At 54.5% G+C, this 20927-nt stretch overlaps 1 protein-coding gene across 1 annotated transcript; it reads right to left on the reverse strand.

Moving 5' to 3' along the window:
- Nucleotides 1-717: 717 nt before the first annotated feature.
- On the reverse strand, nucleotides 718-20890 carry Eps8l1 (EPS8 like 1). Its single transcript, XM_052760360.1, is given in 22 exon segments — nucleotides 718-1212; nucleotides 1308-1440; nucleotides 1649-1823; nucleotides 1916-2024; nucleotides 2203-2334; nucleotides 2445-2574; nucleotides 5409-5437; nucleotides 5549-5690; nucleotides 7013-7161; nucleotides 7282-7356; nucleotides 7465-7553; nucleotides 7750-7876; nucleotides 8186-8450; nucleotides 8748-8830; nucleotides 9170-9319; nucleotides 9537-9698; nucleotides 10573-10631; nucleotides 11367-11407; nucleotides 15113-15166; nucleotides 19346-19382; nucleotides 19385-19448; nucleotides 20861-20890. Coding segments are annotated over 22 exon segments (2322 nt in total). The 3' UTR covers nucleotides 718-1125.
- Nucleotides 20891-20927: the final 37 nt, after the last annotated feature.

Consider the following 20927-nt stretch of genomic DNA (forward strand, 5'->3'; position numbering starts at 1 on the left):
TTGCCCTGAGCCCAGAGTTAGGTTTTATCCCCTGTGCCAGGAGAAGCCAAGGGTATAAGACAGGGAAGGCGCACTGGTCTGCAGTGGCTTGTTCCAGAAGGAAGGGGGCCTAGTGAAGTTGTCAGCCCAAGGCTGGCTCTCCTGGGTCGGATTTGAGGTGCGCCACCTGGTGGCCCAGGTAAGGACTGAACAGCGCCGGGAGTAGAGGCCTGGCACTGGTGGGAATCTTGGAAGTGTGTTTCAAGGATGCAGGGAAAAGAAAGGCCTTAGAGATATCTGTCCTGGAAGAGAAAACCAGCAGTTATCATCCACCTGCATAACCTGGACAAGTTGCAGGGCTTGGCAGGGAGAAAGTACTTGAGGAGGGCAGGAAGACCCAAGGGCCTATGGCTTGCCCAGGGAGCATCCAGATCTCCATGGCTAGATCCTTAGAGGCCGGGCACAGGCGTCCCGAGTGTGGCTAGGTGAGCTGAGCCAAGATGATGGAGGATGCTCCAACCCTCAGAAGTTGTCAGTGCAAAACCCTTGTGGCTGAAAGGGGCTGGGCCAAAATGCAGGGTGGTCGGAGACATAAGGCACTTGAAAGAAAGACCCCAGGCCTCAAATGCCAGGTGACAGGACCGAGAACAGCGAGGAGCCACGGAAGAGTTGAACAAGAGAAAGGTTGTAGGTAGGGCTAGTGCAAGGACAGATTGGTGATTAGGAGGAAGCCTGGGACCGAGTCTCCAGGTTTATGGAGAGAAAACGTGGGGCATCTCTCAGATTCCTGGCTCCTTGGTAGCCGGCAAGAGAGGGGGGCAGCAGGTGACATGGCCTAAAAGGAGGCTGTTTATAGCACATCACAATGCACAGGGCCCTCAGTGCGCCTCTTGGGCGTGCCTCTCTGGTAGTGTCTCTATGCGCCGCCCCCTTCCCCTTTCCCGTCAGTCGGAGGTCCCTCTGGAAGGATTCCAGTCAGCACTGTCAGTGCAGTCTGCCGCCAAGGTAGCAGGGAGACCGGGGTGGGCGATCCTTCAGGACATCTACTGCCGCTGGTGATGGGGAGGAGTCTGGCGACTGTTGTCCTAGGGGGCGCTGGGAACCCCGCCGTGGTCTCATCATGTTTTGTAAACGAGCCAGGGAGGATCAGATAACTTCTATCTTGGCCTCGCCTTCCACTTTTTTCTTTTGCTTCTCCATCACGGCCTCCAGCTCTGACACTTTTTCTCTGTCCTGGAGGGCGGGGTAGAAATCAAGATCTGAGTATGTGAATCCAGGGCGACCCCCCCGCCCTACCCCGCCTCATCCAGCACGAAGGATTCGCTCACCTCCAGCAGCGCACGCTGCACGGTGACTTGGCTGTACACTCGCGCCCCTTCCTCGGGGCACACCGCTCGCAACTCTTCCTTTTGCAGCGAGAAGAGCTGTGCGCCCGTCAGCACGCCGAGTGCGTCCACAGTCCTGAGCAAGGTAGCAGGGGTCATCACAGTTCAAGTTCCCAGAAACTCACCAATCATGCCATAACCACCTAGCTGCTTGTCCAATCAGAGTTCTGGAGATCTGGCCCCTGCCCCATGGTTTCCACGCCCCCACCCCGGGGCCCATCGGAATCTCGACTTTTAGTTCAGGTATCTGTCTGTGGAGACTAGCCCCGGGGAGCCCCACTCACCCGGAGCTAAAGCCCTTGGTCTGCAGCCAGGCACGGACCGCCGAGGCCTCAGAGCGCGGGCTGAGCTGGGGCTCCGGGGCGCGGGGTCCCGGGGCTACCCGGCTAGGTCCCGAACGGCCCTGCGCCAGGCGCGCCTGCAGCTCCTCATTGACACTGAGCATCTGGGAGAATTTCTCTGTAGGAGGGAAACCATGAAGGGAGGGGGTTGCCCAGGGTGGAGCCTGAAAAGTGAAGGATCACTTCCCAGAGTGACGCTCCATCACTCACCCTTCTCGCTGGGGTCCAAGCTGTTGAGACTGTCACAACTGTCCCAGTGGGGCCGCACCTGAGCAGGGGCTGGAGCTGGTACGGGTGGGGGAGGAGGGGTACTAGTCTCCTGGAAGGGAATGAAGAGGGAGGGATTAAGGCTTCCAGCCTCTTTCTCAATAAACATCTGAACACTCACTCCCCTTTCCAAGCAGTATCTTTCACATCTGATTTTCTCTGCCCTCATCCCCGGGACCTAGGATCTTGCCCCCACTTCTCCCCGAAGAAGCAGGAACGTGCTGACTTACTAGGTTTCCAGCAGGACTTTGGCTGCGGTGCACCTGAGGTCCAGGGTGGAGTGTCAGGATGTTATAGGGTACATAGCCCTCCTGTCCCCGATGGTCCCGAACCTTCCACCACTTGCGCCTGTCATCCAGGACCTAGGTGGAGGATAAGGAGAAAATTTATGCCCTGGTTCCATGCCTAGGGCTGCATTGGCCAATTCCAGGGTCTCAGCACCCCCCCCTCCCCCGTCCCCCGCATGGCTAACCTCCAACACATCTCGGTGCTTGACAGACAGCTCGCTGCTATTTCGGGCCTGGAAGTCATAATTACACAGAACCCACTTTCTGGCTCTCTCTTCTAGCTGCGACTCAGCTTCCAGTTCTGGATCTTGATGACTGGGGAGAACGAAACCAGTAGGAGATAAGGAGGTAGCCAGCCCCGCTGGTCTGGTCTATAAGGTGCTGGTGTGAGGTGGGGTTAGAGCCATGCAGGGGTCAGAGCAGAGGCCCAGGTTAATATGTTAATACAGGCTTGACATTGGAGTCACAGCCTGAATGTAGTTAGCTCATTTCCTTGCCTGGTACCATGCAGTAAACATGATGTGTTATGATTACTATTTGATTCATCATGGGCTACTGGGGATTAAACCCAGGGCCTTGTGCATGCTAGGGAAGTGCTTTACTTCCGAGCCACATCCCCAGTCCCTCGCTTGCATTTCTGTTCTTAATTTCGTGTGTGTTTTACTTGCATGTATGTATGTATGTGCACCGCCTGTGTGCAGTACCCACAGAGTCTAGGAGAAGGTGTCCTAAATCTGGTTTCCTGGAGCTGGCCTTACAGATGGTTGTGGGCCACCGTGTGGTGCTGGGAACTGAATGAACTTAGGTCCTCTGCAAGAGCAGACAGTATCAGCCTCCGAGTCATCCCTCCAGCTCCTCGCTTGTGTTTATGAGTGAGAACAATGAGACTCACCTAGAAACGGCAGATCTATACTGATCATCCACTAGGACAGCAGGCCGGGTACAAACAATGGCTAACCCTTATGCTTATACAGCATGGCATGCCAATCACTGTTCAGATTCCGTTCTCCTGGAGTTCCCTTGTATGTCCATGAATTTGAACTCCGCTTGGTTTCTTCCTTCTCCCGAGATCTCACTATTACACCCCCTCCACCTTTTCTGTGGCACAGGGGATTGAACCCAGTGCCTTGTGCATGCTTGGCAGGCACTGTCCACCGAACCATCTCCCAGCCCCTCCGTGGCAGATTCTAGGCAAGTGCTTTACCTCTTAGCCACACCCCAGCCCTTCGATGGTAGATACTAGGAAAGGGTTCTACACCTGAGTCAGCCACAGCCCTTCACTGGTTGGATTCTAGGCAAGGATTCTACCATTAAGCCTTACACCCAGCCCCTCACTACTGGATTCGCAGACAGTCACTCTACTGCTAAGCAATGCCCCCAACCCTTTACTGGTGGATTCTGGGCAAATGCTCTGCCACTGAGCTACAGCCCAGCCCTCTACGTTATTTTATGTAGATAGATGTTTTGTCTGCATGTAAGTCTGTGCATAACTTGTGTGCCTGGTGTCTTCAGAGACCAGAAGTGAGCACTGGATCCTCTGAGACTGGAGTTAAAGATGGTTGTGAGCTGCTGGATGGGTGCTGGGAATTGAGCCCTGGTCCTGTGGAAGAGCAGCTAGTGCTCTTAACCACTAAGCCATTATCTCCAGTCCCTCCTAGACCTCTTTTTTTTTTAATTTTTAATTTTTATTTTATTTTGAGGCAAGGCCTGTTGCTTTGCCCAGGCTGGCCTTTGAAGTTCACTGTGTAGTCCACATAGGCCTCGAATTTTTGATCCTCCTGCTACAAGCTTCTGAGAGGCTGGGATTACAGTCCTGCATCACCAGAATATGGCCATTATTTCACTTTTTATAGGAAGGAACTGAGACGTAGCATAGTAATGGCCAGCGCATAAGAGAAAGGTTTAACTGAGCTGGCCCCAGGTTGCCCTTGTCAGGGTCACTCTGAACTGTTCTGCATGCAGCTGGATTCGAACTCAAGCCGAGTCACAGCACTGAGCTCTTTGCAAGCCCCTTACAGCACCAGAGACTCCTCACCCTTCCAGGCAAAGAAATTACAGCCAGAGAAGGTGAGTAAAAAGCTAGAGGTGCTGAGCCCAAGAGTCAGAAGCAGGCAGACAGAGGAGAGGGTCCTGCAGCACCAGGCAGCAGTACCAGGCAGCCTGGGGGACAGTTGGCTCTGGCCCCCCCAGCAAGAGAGACCTCATCCCGGATCAGGCCTACCTGTGCAAGGGAGAAGGGGGCTCTTCAGGGCCTCGGCGCCCCATGTGTGGGACTGACAGCTCCCAGTATGCCGTCCCTGCTGAGCCCTGCTGAGACCCTCCGCTGGGGCCCTCCTCTAGACCCCCATTCATCTCCTCCAACTCAACCTACATCCACTCCCTCCACTCCTGGCCCCTGTTTGCCCAAGGATCCTAGAGTTGTGATCCCTCTCCATCACTTCCTCTCCTGGACCCACAGCCCTCAGCGTCCACACTCGGTAGAACTATAAATTTAGGTCCTTAGTTCTTTCCTTCCCAGGGAACTAGGAAGAAGTCCAAGTCTTGACCTTCAATTTCCTCGATCTTTTCAGCCCTGCAAGCATTCCGGCTTGCGCCCAGTAGGTGCTATTCCTTAGATCATTAGGAAGCCAAAAGTCCCACCTCAGTTAGTGGCCCAGAGATGCCAGCACTTCCTAACATTTCCTCAGACTTGTCTCCAACTTCTCGGAAGTCCCAACCCTGCTTTTAGGTCTCTGTCTTTTCTCTGACGCCCAGTGCTCTGTGCTCTGGGGACTCAAGCAGGGGTGCTTTCCCAGGTCCTAGAACTCCAAACTGCACTTTTTCAGTCTTTTAAGGACACCGGGGGTCCAAGCTCTTAGACACACCCACTTTCAGCTCCTTACTCTTACAGCTTCCGGAATCTAAGCCTCCATTCCCTCTTCCCTTGGACCCAGAGTTCTGGGCTCCTCCCCCCTCCCTCCTGACTCCTACCCCCACCCTAACCCCAGCCCCGCCTCCTCACCACCTCACCCACCTGCAAAGAGCCGGGAAGGCAGAGGAAAAAAAAAGACAAGAAAAAAGGGGAGGGTCGGAGTCAGCGCCGGGGTGACCCCCGGGACTCAGTCCTCCCAACCCCACCCCTGGCCGCCCTGCAGCGGACACTCACTCACCCATTGACAGCGACCTGGGGGGCGCTTTGCTGCGGGAAGTAAGAGAGGCTGGGGTCAGGCAGGCTAGACCTCAGATGTCCTGCTCACCCCCCGTTGTGCGGAAAGGGGGAGCCTAGCGCTTCCCTGGGAGCCTGCCTCACCTGCCTGCGCCGCTTCTCATGCTGCAGCTGTTTTTCCACCGGGTCCTCCCAGGCCCGGCCCTGCGGGTCAGTGGCCGGAGGCTCCCAGCCGCTGTAGAATTCGGGACTGTATGGAGACCCTTCTTCCGGGGGCAGCTCCACCCTGTGGTCAGAGACCCAGCCAAACATTAGGCTAGACTAGCCTAGGGCATTATCAGCTCATGAATTTCTCTCTTCTGAACCTGGCTCTACTCTTAACATTCTTGACTCCATCTTTCTTTGTCTGCTTCCACCCTCTAAGCCCCACTTAGGACGTTATATTTCTTTATTAAAAATTTTAGAAAAAAATGTATGCGTGGAATGGTTTGCTTGCATCACATGTGTCTGGAGCTCATGGAAGGCAGAAGAGGACATGAGATTCTCTGGAACTGGAGCTCCAGACAGTTGGGAGCCTCCATGTGGGTGCTGGGAATCGAACCCAGATTCTCTGGAAGAGCAGTATGTTCTCTTAACCACCCATCGATTATATTTCTAAACACACTGATTCCACTCTCATGTCTCCTCCAGCCTCTGAGGCCAAACCATTTCCTGTTTGGGGTGGGGTGGTGGTGGTGGTGGAGGGTTAGGGCAGTCTTGATAGACAGCCCTGGCTAGCCTGGAGCTAGCTTTTGAGACTAGTGTGGCCTTGACTTGCAGAGAGCCTCCTGATTCTATTTCCTAAGTGCTCGATTACATAAAACATTGATCTATTTACTTATTATTGAGAGTGTGTGGGTGTGGGCCAGCACACGTGAACATCAGAGGACAATCTTTTTTTTTTTTTCAGAGCTGAGGACCGAACCCAGGGCTGCACTTGCTAGGCAAGCGCTCTACCACTGAGCTAAATCCCCAACCCCCAACCCCACTTTTTTTTTTTTCCGGAGGACAATCTTGTGGAAGCAATTCTCTCCGTCCACATTTGCATGAGCTCCAGGATAAAACTTGCAGAAACTCAACCTTCCACACCGCCATTTTTTTGTGACAGCGTCTCAAGCTTGATTTCTAGTGGAGGGCGATCTTAAACTTCGGATCCTCCGGTCACCACTTCCCAAGCACTGGGATTACAGGTGTGTGCCACCAAGCCCGATAGTCTAGCTACTTTCTAAACACTTATATCACTCCACCTTGCCCTTTGGCCCACTGACTCTGCTTCTGCCCTTAAGCCTCCAAGCACAGACTCCCTATAGGCCAAACCTATAGGCCACACCTTCCGCACATCCTGCCTTTGCCATGTAGCTAAGCACCCTCCTTGCCCTGTAGTCCGTCTCTAAATCCCCTAAGCCCCCGCTGTTTGCTTCAATCAGACTAGTTAGATCTCAAACTTTATCTTCACACTAATTTCAAGCCTTTTTTTTAACCATTGGATCCTGGCATTTACCAAGTCCTGTCCCCTCCTCAGTTTATTTAGCAGCATTCTGCAGTCCGGGTCCTGATTTCCCCTCTCACCCTGGGCGGGTCCAGGAGTCCCCCAGCGAGATCCACAGCGCGTTTTCACGAGGAGTGACGTTGTCGCGGAGCAGCGCCACAGCCTCCAACGTCAGATGCGGCCGTCGCACACTGCTCACGAACTCAGGGCCGCCTGAAGTATTCACGATCTACCAAGCCAACAGGAGTGAGCATGCCAACAAGACCTTCTTGGAGTCTAATCCCAATCCTTCCGAAACGGGGGGTGTGGGTGGGGGCGGGGGTAGGCAAGGGCTGGGAGCGAGCCTCACCATCTGCAGAGGTCCGAACAGAAAGTGCAACAACTCTGGAGAGGACGGGTTGGCGATGTTGCCGCGCAATCGGGCCTGGATGGAAGGAAGTCATTTAATATTAGCGCACAGATGATGAGGGACGGACGGTCAGAGTCAGAGCGCCCTCACCCCACCGATGCCCAGCAGTGGATGCGTCCTCACCAGCAGACTGAAGGCATATTTGATTTTCTGAAGCACGTCGGTGTATTCGGCCTCGGTGGGTGGCTTGGCTCGCAGCGTCAGCAGGCCCTCTGTGGGTGGGGAGCAGGTGAGGTGGCGGGGACAACCGCACAGCATTAGATAGATAATAGTTCCAAAGGAGTCAACACCCAAGCAGATGGCCTTAGGAAGTCAGACCTGCCTGGCGGTGGGAGACGCCAGGGAGAGAGGATTTTGGGGGCATCATCCAGAAAGGTGTGGTCTCGGTTAGACACGGAGGCCCCTTACCTCCGGCAGCTCGGCGTCGTGTCCTGCGCCCACGCTCACGGTGCTCCAAAACCCGGGCAGCCTCCGCTGACTTTTGCAGTCTGGATACGAAGCTCTCCACGTCGTCGAACACGTGGTTCAGGATATCCTGCCAGACGCAAGAGGGGCCAGAGGGATGGATGCTCCTGAGTCTCAGACTGGTCTAGATGCAGGTCTTCAAACTGAGCTCGGGACGCGCCTCCTACGTCGGGCCACGCCCATAACTGGAGCAGTGGGTGGTTCTGTACCCAAGAACTCTAACCACACTCCTAGAACTAAGCCCGCCCCACCCCCGAGCTCAGCACCTTGTCAGTCACACCTAGAGGTGCCACGTTCCTGAATCTCGTCCCTCAACCCCAGTCTGACTTGATGGTCGTGGGAATCCTTTCCCAAGCTGGTGCCTCTCACGCATGCTCACCACGTCCCGCTCCGCCTGTAGACCCGCCAGCTCCGGCCCCCGCGGGCCCAGGTCCGGGGAGGTCGGGGTAGCGTTGCTCGCGGTGGTGCGAGCTGGGCCGGGTCTCCCCGCTTCTTCCGTCTCTGGAATTGGCTCCACCTGGGGCCGCCCGCGGTCTGCGGACGGTTCCACGGTGCTGATCACCGCGCGGACTGAGGGGCGACGCTGTAAGGGCGGGGTCTCCGCAGCTGGAGAGGCGCCACGTTGCAGCTCCTCCTGCGTTGCCCTGCGTAATGAGAAGGGGGAAAGTGAGGCTGGGCCAACCGAGGGGACCAGGGAGGAGAGACAGATGGTCAAACGTAGGCTGGGCGTTTCATAGTGAGCAATTGGATACGGAGACACAGGTTCAAGTCTGGAGAGGGGGGCGGGTCACCTTGTCTGGGAGGTACTTGACCAAGGCTAACTTGTGACCACATTCAGCACTCTAGGCTGTTGGTATCAAGCCCATTTCTTAGTTGAGGAGAATGGAGCCCATAGACGGGAGAACGTTTTCCAGAGCGTTTTGCATCTGCCTCCTTCTCACCTGAGCGCTGCCGCCCTGCGTTCCCCGCGTCCAGAGCGGTAGTTCTGCAGAGCACCTTGGATGTCCTCACGGATCAGCTCCGCCTGCCAATCATACTTTTAGACCTCCTCTTTGCGCCCCACCCATTGTCCGCCCAGACCCCTCTCCGGTTAGCGCCCCGCCTCCGGCTGTCTTGGACCCTCATCTTGGTTCTATCTGCTCCCCAGACCATCCTTCCCAGGTTTTTCTCAAGGCCCCAGAGTGTCCCAGCCTTTCGCCAGCACCTTCTTCCCATCATTACGTTCAGTCTTGGTCCAGAGTTCAACCCGCCCTCAAATCCGGCTCCCTCCCAGACTTGCTTCCCTAGGCCCCGCCCCTAAACATGGAAGCCCCGCCTCTGCCTCCGCCCACAAAGAAAGCCGCATGGGGCCACGCCCACTCACCCCGAGGAGCAGGCCTTGGAAGAAGTGGACATCTGGTTGTGCCCGCTCTGGCTCTTGGCACACCAGGAGCAGCAGCGAGCGGCTCCGGCCGCGGGGCATCACCGCGTCGCAGCGTACGATGGCGTCAAGGGGATATGACTCGAGTTCCTCCTGCGGGATGGGACCGGAAGGTAGACGGAGGCATAGACTCCTGATACCACTACAGCTGGCAATTGGAAGCTGGCAACTACCAGAATGTAGGGGACTAGAAATGACACCCTGTTTAATAGCGGAGGTTCCCAAAGTTCCCAGGGGAAGGACGCTTAGGAGCTAAGATTCACACTCGGATCCCAGCCCCTGCACTTTCTACCCACGTGCCCCCTGGCACCTTGGAGACGGGGTCAAGCAGAGTGACATGGCCAGGTGACACTCTGAGTAGCATCTCCTGTGCCCAGACGCGCCCCTGGCTGTCCATGACGGCCAGCTTTCTGGAAGCATCTTCTACCGTGTGCACGCCGTCCTCCTCCCCCAGGCAGAAGGTGACCAGGTGCTGGCGGGAGACAGAGAAGGCAGTGAGTCCCAGGCAATGGCGGGCTGGTGCCGGGTGGGCTAAGGACCTCTGGAGGCAGACTTGCAATTCAGTCTAACCACACTTCTCCCAGACCCTCGAGTCTAGGCCCGAGTCCTCCTTAACACCAGGACTGCCTCTTCCCTTAGAACCAGGACTCCAGTCCAGGCTCCAGCCCTCTTCCTTCAGACCCAGAAGATATCAAACAAACAAACAAAACAAAACAAAACAAAAACCCAAACCAAACCAAACCAAACAAAAATATCCCAGCCTCTGAGACACCAGGGCTCTTTCAGTGGCCAGCACTGGGTAGATTTCCTTCCAATTCAGCCATCTTCTCCCTCAAGGGCAGGGAATAATAAGGATTGAACTCCCTTAAGTGCTTCCTCTGCTCTGTATTATAATTTTTCATACACTCTTATGGGATCTCTCGAAACTGCCATACAGAATTGTGGATGATTTGCCCCTGCATCCAGCTCCAGGGACGGCTCAGAGGAAGATTTGATGGAACTGATCAGGTCTCAGGCAACGAGGAGGGACATCCATGGGAAGACAGGCCTGAGTTTTCCTAGCGTGTCTCTCTCTCTCTCTCTCTCTCTCTCTCTCTCTCTCTCTCTCTCTCTCTCTCTCTCTGTTTTTGAAGACAAGGTTTTCTGTGTAACCCTGGCTGTCCTGGAACTCACTCTGTAGACCAGGCTGGCCTCGAACCCTGAGATCCGCCTGTCTCTGCCTCCAAGTGCTGGCTTTAAAGGCGTGTGTGCTGCCACTCCTGGGCCCTGGAGTCTTTTTTGCTAAAGCCTTGTTACCCTGGGCCCACTTATCCCCAAGAGGTTATCTTAGGAAACCACAGACTCACATTGACATGGTACTGGGACACGTCAGCCATAACCACAGTGGAGTAACGTTTCCTTTGCTCTAAGGGCAGGGAGGGGAAAGTGCATCCAGGTGTCAGACTTCAGCCTTGTCTCTTAGATCCAGCCCCAGCCTCCTCCCTCAGACCAGGAGTCCAGACCCAGCCCTCCTCCCTCAGACCAGGAGTCCAGTCCCAGCCCTCCTCCCTCAGACCAGGAGTCCAGACCCAGCCCTCCTCCCTCAGACCAGGAGTCCGGCCTCAGCCCTCCTCCCTCAGACCAGGAGTCCAGACCCAGCCTCCTCCCTCAGACAGGAGTCCAGACCCAGCCCTCATCCCTCAGACCAGGAGTCCAGCCCAGCCCTCCTCTCTCAGACAGGAGTCCAGCCCAGCCCTCATCCCTCAGACAGGAGTCCAGCCCAGCCCTCCTCTCTCAGACCAGGAGTCCAGCTCAGCCCTCCTCCCTCAGACAGGAGTCCAGCCCCAGCCCTCCTCCCTCAGACCAGGAGTCCAGCCCAGCCCTCCTCTCCCAGACCAGGAGTCCAGCCCCAGCCCTCCTCCCTCAGACAGGAGTCCAGTCCCAGCCCTCCTCCCTCAGACCAGGAGTCCAGCCCAGCCCTCCTTCCTCAGACCAGGAGTCTGGCCCCAGCCCTCCTCCCTCAGACAGGAGTCCAGACCCAACCCTCCTCCCTCAGACCAGGAGTCCAGTCCAGCCTTCCTCCCTCAGACTTGAGACCACAGGCTGCATTCTGTCTTCTCCCGAGACCTTTATTCTTGGTCTCCTTCACCCTCAAGCTCACCATAGATAGACTTCGCACTCGGTTTGGGTGCAGCTTCAGGCCTGGTGGGGAAGAAATAAGGGCTTAGAGCAGTGGTTCCAACCTTCCTAACACTGGGACCCTTTAATACAGTTCCTCATGTTACGGTGACCCCCAACCATAAAGTTATTTTCATTGCTACTTCATAGCTGTAATTTTGCTACGGCTATGAATCGTAATGCAAACATCTGATATGCAGGATATCTGACATATGACCCCCATGAAAAAGTCATTTGACCCCCAACGGGGTCATGACCCACAGGTTGAGGACCACTGGTTTAGAGGGGCCGTGGGGGTGGTGATAGATCCTGGAGGAATGCCAGGCAAAGCATCAAGAAGGGTGATGGGGAGCTGTGGAAAGTTTGAGCAGGTGAGAACAGGGCAACACTGGTGTTTAAAAAGGTGGTATGATGTGATAATGTGTGGGGGCTCAGACCGCTACCTTACACAGACCTGGGTTCAAATATTCTGTCTCTCTTCCCTCTCTTCCTGAGATGGGGTCTCTCTCTATAGCCTTGGCTAGACTCACTAGGGAGACCAGGACTCAAACTCACAGAGATCCTCCTGCCTCTGCCTCCCAAGGGCTGGAATTAAGGGCATGCACCATTATGCACAGCTTCTCTTTTTTGTTAAAAATGCTTTTGCGTTTTTGAGGTAGGGTCCTGAATTCACTATGCAGCTGAGGATGGTGTTGAACTCCTGTTCTTACTGCCTGTACTGCCAATGTGGTGGGAATACAGGCACACACTCTAATACCCAGCTCTGGTTTCAAATTCACGGGGCAGATAGGGCTGGAGAGCTGGCTCAGGGGTTAAGAGAATTTGTTGCCTTTCTAGAAGACCCTAGCTCAGTTCCAGGCAACCAGGCCAGGCTGCTCACTACCACCTGTAATTCCAGCTTCAGGAGATCAATGCCCTCTTCTAGCCTCTGCAGGCACCACACACACACACACACACACACACACACACACACACAGACAGGCAGAAAGAAAGACAGAGAGATACACAATTAACAAGATTGGTGGCTAATCTTGGTTGTCAACTTGACTACATCGGAATCAACTTAAATCCAAGGTGCTGGGCACACCTGTGAGGGATTTCCTCAGTTGGACCATCTGGGGGAGACCTGTCCCAACCCTGGCTCACACCCGGGGTGGCAGCCCACACAAAAGGGCACGGAAGTAGGACACTCCTGCTTTTTGCCTGTTGCCCTCACTCTTTGGCAGGTTCATCTGTCCGGGTGCCGAGGCCTTCCTTCACTGATATTAGGACACACTTCTTCAGGATCTGATGTAGAGCGAAGATCAACAGCTCTCTAGGAATTCCTGGGGACTCCAGCCCCAGACCGGCACTGCTCACACATCCAGTCTGAACAACTACTGGACTCTTGGCCTTGCTGTCATGAGGCAGCCATTGTTGGACTACCACAGCGTGTAAGCCACTCCAGTAAGTCCTGTGCGTGCGTGCGTGCGTGCGTGCGTGTGTGTGTGTGTGTGTGTGTGTGTGTGTGTGTGTGTGTTTATTCTACCAGTTCTGTCCCTTTAGAGAACACTGACTAACACAGAGATGAGGGCAGAGCCTGGGGTGATTAGTGCACACCCATCACCCCAGAACTCGGGAGACAGAGATGGGAGGATTTCTGTAAGTTTGAGGCCAGCCTGGGCTACCTAGTGAGACCTTGTCTCGACATAAAAAAAAGAGCAAGACTCTGTCAACACAACAAAACAACAGCAAAGCAAACAAACAAACAATACAAACACGTAAGACCCCAGGGCTGGAGAGACGGCTGAGCAGCGGGCGGTGGTGGCACACACCTTTAATCCCAGCACTCAGGAAGCAGAGCCAGGCGGATCTCTGTGAGTTCGAGGCCAGCCTGGTCTACAGAGTGAGCTCCAGGACAGACACCAAAATTACTCAGAGAAACCCTGTCTCAAAAAAAAAAACAAACAAAAAAAAAACAAACAAACAAACAAACAAAAAAAAAACAAAAAACCAAAATAACAAAAAAGAACAAGCTCTTCCAGAGGACCCAAGTTCAGTTCCCAACACCCATGTCAGGCAGTTCACAACTGCCTGCAGCTCCAGCTCCAGGAGATCCAATGCTCTCTTTTGACCTCTGCAGGCAACCATACTCACGTGCACAAACCCACAGACAGACAGACAGACAGACACACACACACACACACACACACACACACATAAAAATAAAAATAAACCTACAAAACCAAACCCAAACAAAAACCGACAAGACCCTGGTAAAGGGACTTAATCTTTCCTCCCTCAGTTTCCCTCCCTCTAACGTATTACAGCGTCTACCTGGTGTGGCTGTTGTACAAATTCAACCCAGTCGGTGAAGTATTTTTCAGTCTCAGTAATAATTATAACTCTGATTATGGTGACACACAGGTTTTAGCACATAGTAGTTGCCCAATACACGGGAATTGATACAACAACTTTCAGGAGCTGGAGTAGGCATGGAGTTATCTCCTTCCCCTCCCATCATGGTTCAGATCTTCCCAGGCAAATCATTTCCTGTCTCTTCCTCAGTCTCCTTCTTAAAATTACAACTTGCGGGCTGGAGAGATGGCTCAGAGGTTAAGAGCACTGGCTGCTCTTCCAGAGGTCCTGAGTTCAATTCCCAGCACCCACAGGGTAGCTCACAGCCATCTATAATGAGATCTGGTGCCCTCTCCTGGCGTGCAGGCATATATGGAGGCAGAATGTTGTATTCATATAAATAAATAAATTAAAAAAAAAATTACGACTTGCAGCCATTCTTTCTTGTTGAGACACAGTCCCATGTAGCCCAGGCTGGCCCCAAAGCTGAGGAGGAGGTAGAGCTCCTGATCCTCTTGTCTTTACATCCTAAGTACTGGGAATGTAGGCATACTCCTCCATGACTGGTTAATTTATTTAGATGTTTTTTGAAACAGGGTCTTACCATGTAGCCTTAGCTGACCTGGAACTTGCTATATAGACCAGGCTGGCCTTGAACTTGCAGAGATCTGCCTGCCTCCGCCTCTACCCCATGAGTGCTGGGATTAATGTGTGCCCATGCCTTGTTTACTCGGTGCTGTGGATTAGACCCCAGTCTAATACGTGATAGGCAAACAGTCTACTGGCTGAGCTGCATCCCCACTCTCTGTAATTTCTTAAATCCTCAGTTCTACCAGAATAACAGAGGGTCAGAGTTAGGCAGTAAAGTCTCCTTAGACTCCTGCTTTTCCTCTTCATCCTTGCTTGCGACATGTCCCTACATTTGATGACCGCCGAGCTGGAGAACTCACTGGTTTAATTTCTACCCCTCCTTTGTCTTCCCGCCCATTCCCTCCAGGAGATCAGAGTCTTCCCTGTCCTCAGCCCTGCTTTTCTAGCAGAGGGTCGATATTTAATACTAAGATAAGGACGGGAACAGCGGCAGTTCCTAAAGGCGGAGTGCCTGCTGTGGGAACAGGTAGCTGAGTCCTGTGGTGTCAACTCACGTCCCGATGGTTCCCATTTACCTAGAGGAGGGGCTGGGTTCCAGGAGGTGGCATGCCCCTGCCAGAGCCACACCATGGCAGAGTATGCACATTTACAACCGAACCCCTTCTGTCTGTGCCGAACCACAGGCTGGGCAGGGAGGGGAGCATTCCTCCAGAATGTCTAGAGCCTGGGTGGTAGAAACAGGATCTGCAGGTGTGGGGGAGGGGTGGAGGGGCGAGGGCTTGCGGGGCAGGGGGCACTTACCCCACGGAGGTGCTCATGGTGGCAGGATGAGGCGCTCTGTCCACCTGGAGGTGCCTTGAGAGCCGGCAAAGACGTGAGTACTGACTAGGCTCAGTGACGTGACCCTGACTCAACCCTCCTCCCACAGACCAAGTTGTCCAGGCCCCAGCCTGGCTCCTTTAGACCCAGGGATCCCTTCTTTAGATCCAGGAGTCAAGACCTCATCACTTCCTCTCACCCAGGGGGCCAGCCCTCCTCCTTCAGACCCTGAAGTCCGGACCTCAGCTCTCCTTTCTTACACCCAGAGTTCCAAGCCCCAGCCTTCTTTCCGCAGACCCAGGGCACCAGGGAGAACTTTATCCTTCAGATACAAGAGTCTAGACCCCAGGCCTCCTTGTTCAGATCCAGGGGTCCAGGGAGGACCTCATCTCTCAGATCCAAGAATCTGGATTCCAACCCTCCTTGCTCAGACCTAGGGGACCAGGGGGTCCCTTATCCCTCATATCTAAAAGTCTAGACCTCAGCTCTCCTCCCTCAGACCCAGGGGTCAGGCTCCTCCCTCAAATCCAGGTATCCAGCCCCCCAGCTCTGTCCTCCCTCCCGCCGGGGTCCGGCCTGGCCACCCTCGGTGTTCAGGCTTCCTCACCTGCCTGCTGGCTCTGTCTGGCTCTCAGCCTCCAGCTCTCCCTCCCTTGTACTCTCGACTCCTCCCAGGCCTTGTGGCTCCCGCATACCTGAGCACTCACCTGGCACTCTTGGCCGGAGGTGGCTCGGGGGCGGGGCTGCCACACCGTCTCCAGTGCGGGGGCTGGGTTGGCTGCAGGGGATCCCGGAAATTATGTGTGTGTCCGTTGTAACAACAGAACAATAACAACAACAATTTGCTGTCACACTTGTTCACACATCTGGAGTGAAAAGCTCCTCCTCTTAAACATGTCTTTGAGTCCTCCTCGGCGCTGGGGGCGGGGTAGAGGTTGGATTTCCTATTGACTAGTGAGGAAGCTGAGGTGTGGAGTGGTTGGGCCACTTGTTCATACAGCTAGGTCACCAAGAGAGTGTGTGTGGAAGAGGAGATCAAACACTGGCCGTGTGTCTCCAGGGCCAGCCTGTGTGTGTCCTGGCTCCCGGGACACCTCGCCATAGTTCCCTTTCCCCTGGCTCCAGACTCTACCTACCCTCTTCCATCTTCCTTGGGAAATTCCCCTCAGTCATCCCCTGTGGAGCTGAGGGTTAAGACTTATCTCATGTGAACCCTTAATACATACAGTTCCTCATGTTGCGGTGACCCCCAGCCATAAAATTATTTTGCTGTTATTTCGTAACTGTGACTTTGCTACTGCTCCGAATCATAATGTAAGTATCTGTTAGGTGAGCCCCAAAGGGGTCAAGACCCCCAGGTTGAGAAACATTGACAAAGCCGGAGGTGGTGGCTCACTCCTGTAACACCAGCTTGGAGGCCGAGGCAGAAGGACTGTGTTGAGTTTGAGGCCAGCCTGGGCTGTGTAGTAAGTTCAAGGCCAGCCTGGGCTACAGTGTGAGACTCATCTGAGGATGTAGTTCAGTCAGTACAGTGTTTGCCTAACACACATGAGGGCCCCGCTCAGACCCCAGCATCACATAAACTGGTCATGGGTACACACATGTGTGACCTCAGCACTTGGAAGGAGGCGAGAGGACCATGAGCTCAAGGGCATTCTCAGATACACAGTGAGTTTGAGGCCAGCCTGGGCTACAACGGACTCAAACAACGATGGTAATAAGCCAAACCCAAACTCAAACGAAAAGTCCAGCATACCTCGAACATCCCTGAAATGAGCACATTCCTGAAGTGAGGTATCTTGTCGAAATACTTCCCCTGAGCCTTGGTCCTCAGTGACTAAGCTGTACAATCATTTCTTCCTCAAACTCAGTGATGAGTGTGTCTTTACTGCCCAGTGTGTTAAGCTGTTTGCCCAACACCATTTATAATAGTCAGGTTGTGGAATCAGCGTAGGTGCCTAGAACGGCTGAATGAATAAGGAAAATGTGGTTTACACACACAGTGGAGTACTATTCAGCTGCAAAGAAGAAATGGCGTCACGTCATTTGTGAGAAAATCAGTGGCACTAGAGATCACCATGTTAAGTAAAAATGGTTTTACCTTTATCTGCTTGTGTGCACGAGTGCGTGCGTCTGTGTGTGTGTGATGGTGTACGTGTGTGTGTGTGCACCACTGTGTGTGTGTGCGTGCATGCGTGTGTGTGTGGTGTGTGTGCGTGTGTGTGCGCGTGTGTGTGTGTGAGTGTGTGTGTATGATGGTGTACGTGTGTGTGTGTGTGTGGTGTGTGTGCGCGTGTGTGTGTGTGTGTGTGGTGTGTATGTGTGGTATGTGTGTGTGGTGTGTGCGTGTGTGTATGTGCGCGTGTGTGTGTGTGGTATGTGTGTGTGGTGTGTGCGTGTGTGTGTGTGCGCGTGTGTGTGTGTGGTGTGTGCATGTGTGTGTGTGTGTGTGTGTGTGTGTGTGTGTGTGTGTGTGTGATGGTGTACGTGTGACGGTCAGAGAACAGCTGTGTTGTGAGTTCTCTCCTTCCATCCCGCGGGGGCTTCTGGGGGTTGATATCAAGGCGGCAGGCTTTGTGGCAAGTGCCTTTACTCACTGAGCCCTCTTGCCAGCCGGCCGGTTTTCAGTAAGAAGACGCTTGTCTATGCTGGTTGCCCGTTAGTGGATGGAATGTCAGATTTGAAGGCTGCAAAACCCACAGAGCAGATCAGGGGCCAACTCCTCGCCTCTCCCCTCCTTCACTCCGTGATTCCCATCTGGTCCCACCCACCCGCGATCCTGTCTTACCTGGATCATGCAGGAGCCTGCGAAGGCTCTTCCCCTGTGTGTCCCCCACCCCCACCCCAGTGTCACCTCGATTCAGGGACCCCGAAGGACCCTAGATTGAACTGTGGTCCGTCTGGTCCAAATCCACACTTGGGTTCCTGGGTTCTTCTTTGATAAAAGCTGGCGTCTTTCAGATCTGACCTGCCTTCTCCTCCTCTGCTGCCGTCTCTGTTTGGGCACACAGTGTCTTTCACTGTTCCTCCAAATCCAAACCTCCGCAGCATCTTTGCTGAGGCAGGACTCCTGTGTCTGAGGGAGGAGGCCTGGGTCTGATCTATTGGGTCTGAGGGAGGAGGGCTGGGTCTGGACTCCTGTGTCTGAGGGAGGAGGGCTGGGTCTGATCTATTGGGTCTGAGGGAGGAGGGCTGGGTCTGGACTCCTGGGTCTGAGGGAGGAGGGCTGGGTCTGGACTCCTGGGTCTGAGGGAGGAGGGCTGGGTCTGGACTCCTGGATCTGAGGGAGGAGGGCTGGGTCTGATCTATTGGGTCTGAGGGAGGAGGGCTGGGTCTGATCTATTGGATCTGAGGGAGGAGGGCTGGGTCTGATCTATTGGGTCTGAGGGAGGAGGGCTGAGTCTGGACTCCTGGGTCTGAGGGAGGAGGGCTGGATCGGGACTCCTGGGTCTGAGGGAGGAGGGCTGGATCTGGACTCCTGGGTCTGAGGGAGGAGGGCTGGGGCCGGACTCCTGGTCTGAGGGAGGAGGGCTGGATCTGATCTATTGGGTCTGAGGGAGGAGGGCTGGGTCTGATCTATTGGGTCTGAGGGAGGAGGGCTGGGTCTGATCTATTGGGTCTGAGGGAGGAGGGCTGAGTCTGGACTCCTGGGTCTGAGGGAGGAGGGCTGGATCTGGACTCCTGGGTCTGAGGGAGGAGGGCTGGATCTGGACTCCTGGGTCTGAGGGAGGAGGGCTGGGGCCGGACTCCTGGTCTGAGGGAGGAGGGCTGGATCTGATCTATTGGGTCTGAGGGAGGAGGGCTGGATCTGATCTATTGGGTCTGAGGGAGGAGGGCTGGGTCTGGACTCCTGGTCTGAGGGAGGAGGGCTGGGTCTGGACTCCTGGTCTGAGGGAGGAGGGCTGGGTCTGGACTCCTGGGTCTGAGGGAGGAGGGCTGAGTCTGATCTACTGCGTCTGAGGGAGGAGGGCTGAGCCTTGCTTCACCCACTGTCCACCCCGCCCTCGGTCCTGCCCACCACTCTCCTGGTTGTGTGCAGTGCTGCGACACTGAAACCTGACTCTCCACCCCCATTCCAGAGCAGAGTGTTCTCCTCCTTTCTGGGCAGCAGCGGAAACCCCTCCCTCCCTCTAAACTGTAGCTTTGGCTCCCAAAGTCAAGCGAGGCTCTCAACCCTAGCCAGCCTGACTCAGACAGCCCAGGGTGGAGACTCACCTGAGGAATCTCTCCCCGAAGAAGCCTTTCCACCCCGTGCCTGATCACCCGGCCGTGGAGGGCCTCCAGTGAAGCCGATAATCGCCCTCTCTGAGTCTTGCCTCTGTGACCACCCCGGGGTCACTGTGGTTCAGGAGGTGGAATTTCCCTCTTTCGAGTTGGGATTCTTTCCCAAGTGTCAACTGTAGGGCCTTGACGTGCTGACCCTTGACCCTTACATCATCCCTAACCTCTCCACTCCCACCGCAGACCCCTCACATGGGATCCCGCCGTAGGAGAGAAATCAGGTTCATCCGTAAGGGGAGCTAGGACTGGTTATGGGGGGTGGGTAGAGTCATGGAACAGGAACTGGTTATCCGCTTGAATACAAGAGAGCTTGTTCACTCCGCACACGGCAACCAGCTAGCCATAGGCCAGTTATGCTGAGGCTGAGGCAAGAGCGTTGAAAATTCAAGGTCTGCCAAGGGCCCGGACAACTTAGCAAAGCTTGTCTTAAGATAAAACGTCAAGGGATGGAGGGCAGATGTGAATGGGTTGGGAATGAATGGGACCAAGATGCCTGATGTGGAAAACACATGGGAAAAATAAATTTTATTAATAAAATTAAGAAAGATAAAAAGCACATGGTTATTAGGAGCATGACTTAGCAGAAGAGCCCCTGCCTAGAATCCCCCAGTGAGGGGCTGGGGTGTGGCTCAGTGGTAGAGCCCCTGCCTAGAATCCCCCAGTGAGGGGCTGGGGTGTGGCTCAGTGGTAGAGCCCCTGCCTAGAGTCCCCCAGTGAGGGGCTGGGGGTGTGGCTCAGTGGTAGATCATCTGCCTAGAATCCCCCAGTGAGGGGCTGGGGGTGTGGCTCAGTGGTAGAGCCCCTGCCTAGAATCCTCCAGTGAGGGTGTGGCTCAGTGGTAGAGCCCCTGCCTAGAGTCCCCCAGTGAGGGGCTGGGGGTGTGGCTCAGTGGTAGAGTCTGTTGGGGGGGACCTAGGTTATATTTTCTCTCCTTTTAAAGATTTATTTTTTTAAATCATGTGTACGTATTTGTGTCTCTATGTGAGTGTGTGCAGGCACCCAAGGAGGCCAGAGGCATCAAATTTCCCAAGAGCTGGAGTTACAGGTGGTTGTGAGCCACCCAAAGTGGATGTGGGAATTGAACTCTGGTCCTTGGGAAGAGCTTTTACATGCTCTTAACCTCTGAGCCATCTTTCCAGCTTCTGGGGTTCCATTCTCAGTACCACGCATACATAAAGGCCCTGACTTCTAACTGAAGCCTTACCCTTTCCCTCAACAGGAAACTCTTATTGAGGAAATGCACCCCATCTGAGTTTGTGGTGTGTGCATGAATGTAGGTGACAGAGGCATTGTGTCCCGTCCCCGAAGAAAGTATTTAATGTATCCTTGAGGGATCGTGAGAGTGAGAGGACCAGAAGTCTTCTCCGGTCGACTGAATGGCTTTCTGTGCTGGTTTCCTTCTGTTGCTATGGCAATCCCCTAAAGCAGCTTTTTTAGCTTACTGGTTACCGTCGTCCATCCTTCTATGAGGGAAGTCATGACGGGAACTTGAAGCCAGGCCTGCTGTGGGCACTGC

This window comes from Peromyscus californicus, unplaced genomic scaffold, assembly GCF_007827085.1.
Source record: "Peromyscus californicus insignis strain IS unplaced genomic scaffold, ASM782708v3 Scaffold_4__1_contigs__length_199733344, whole genome shotgun sequence".
Classification (NCBI taxonomy): Eukaryota; Metazoa; Chordata; class Mammalia; order Rodentia; family Cricetidae; genus Peromyscus; species Peromyscus californicus.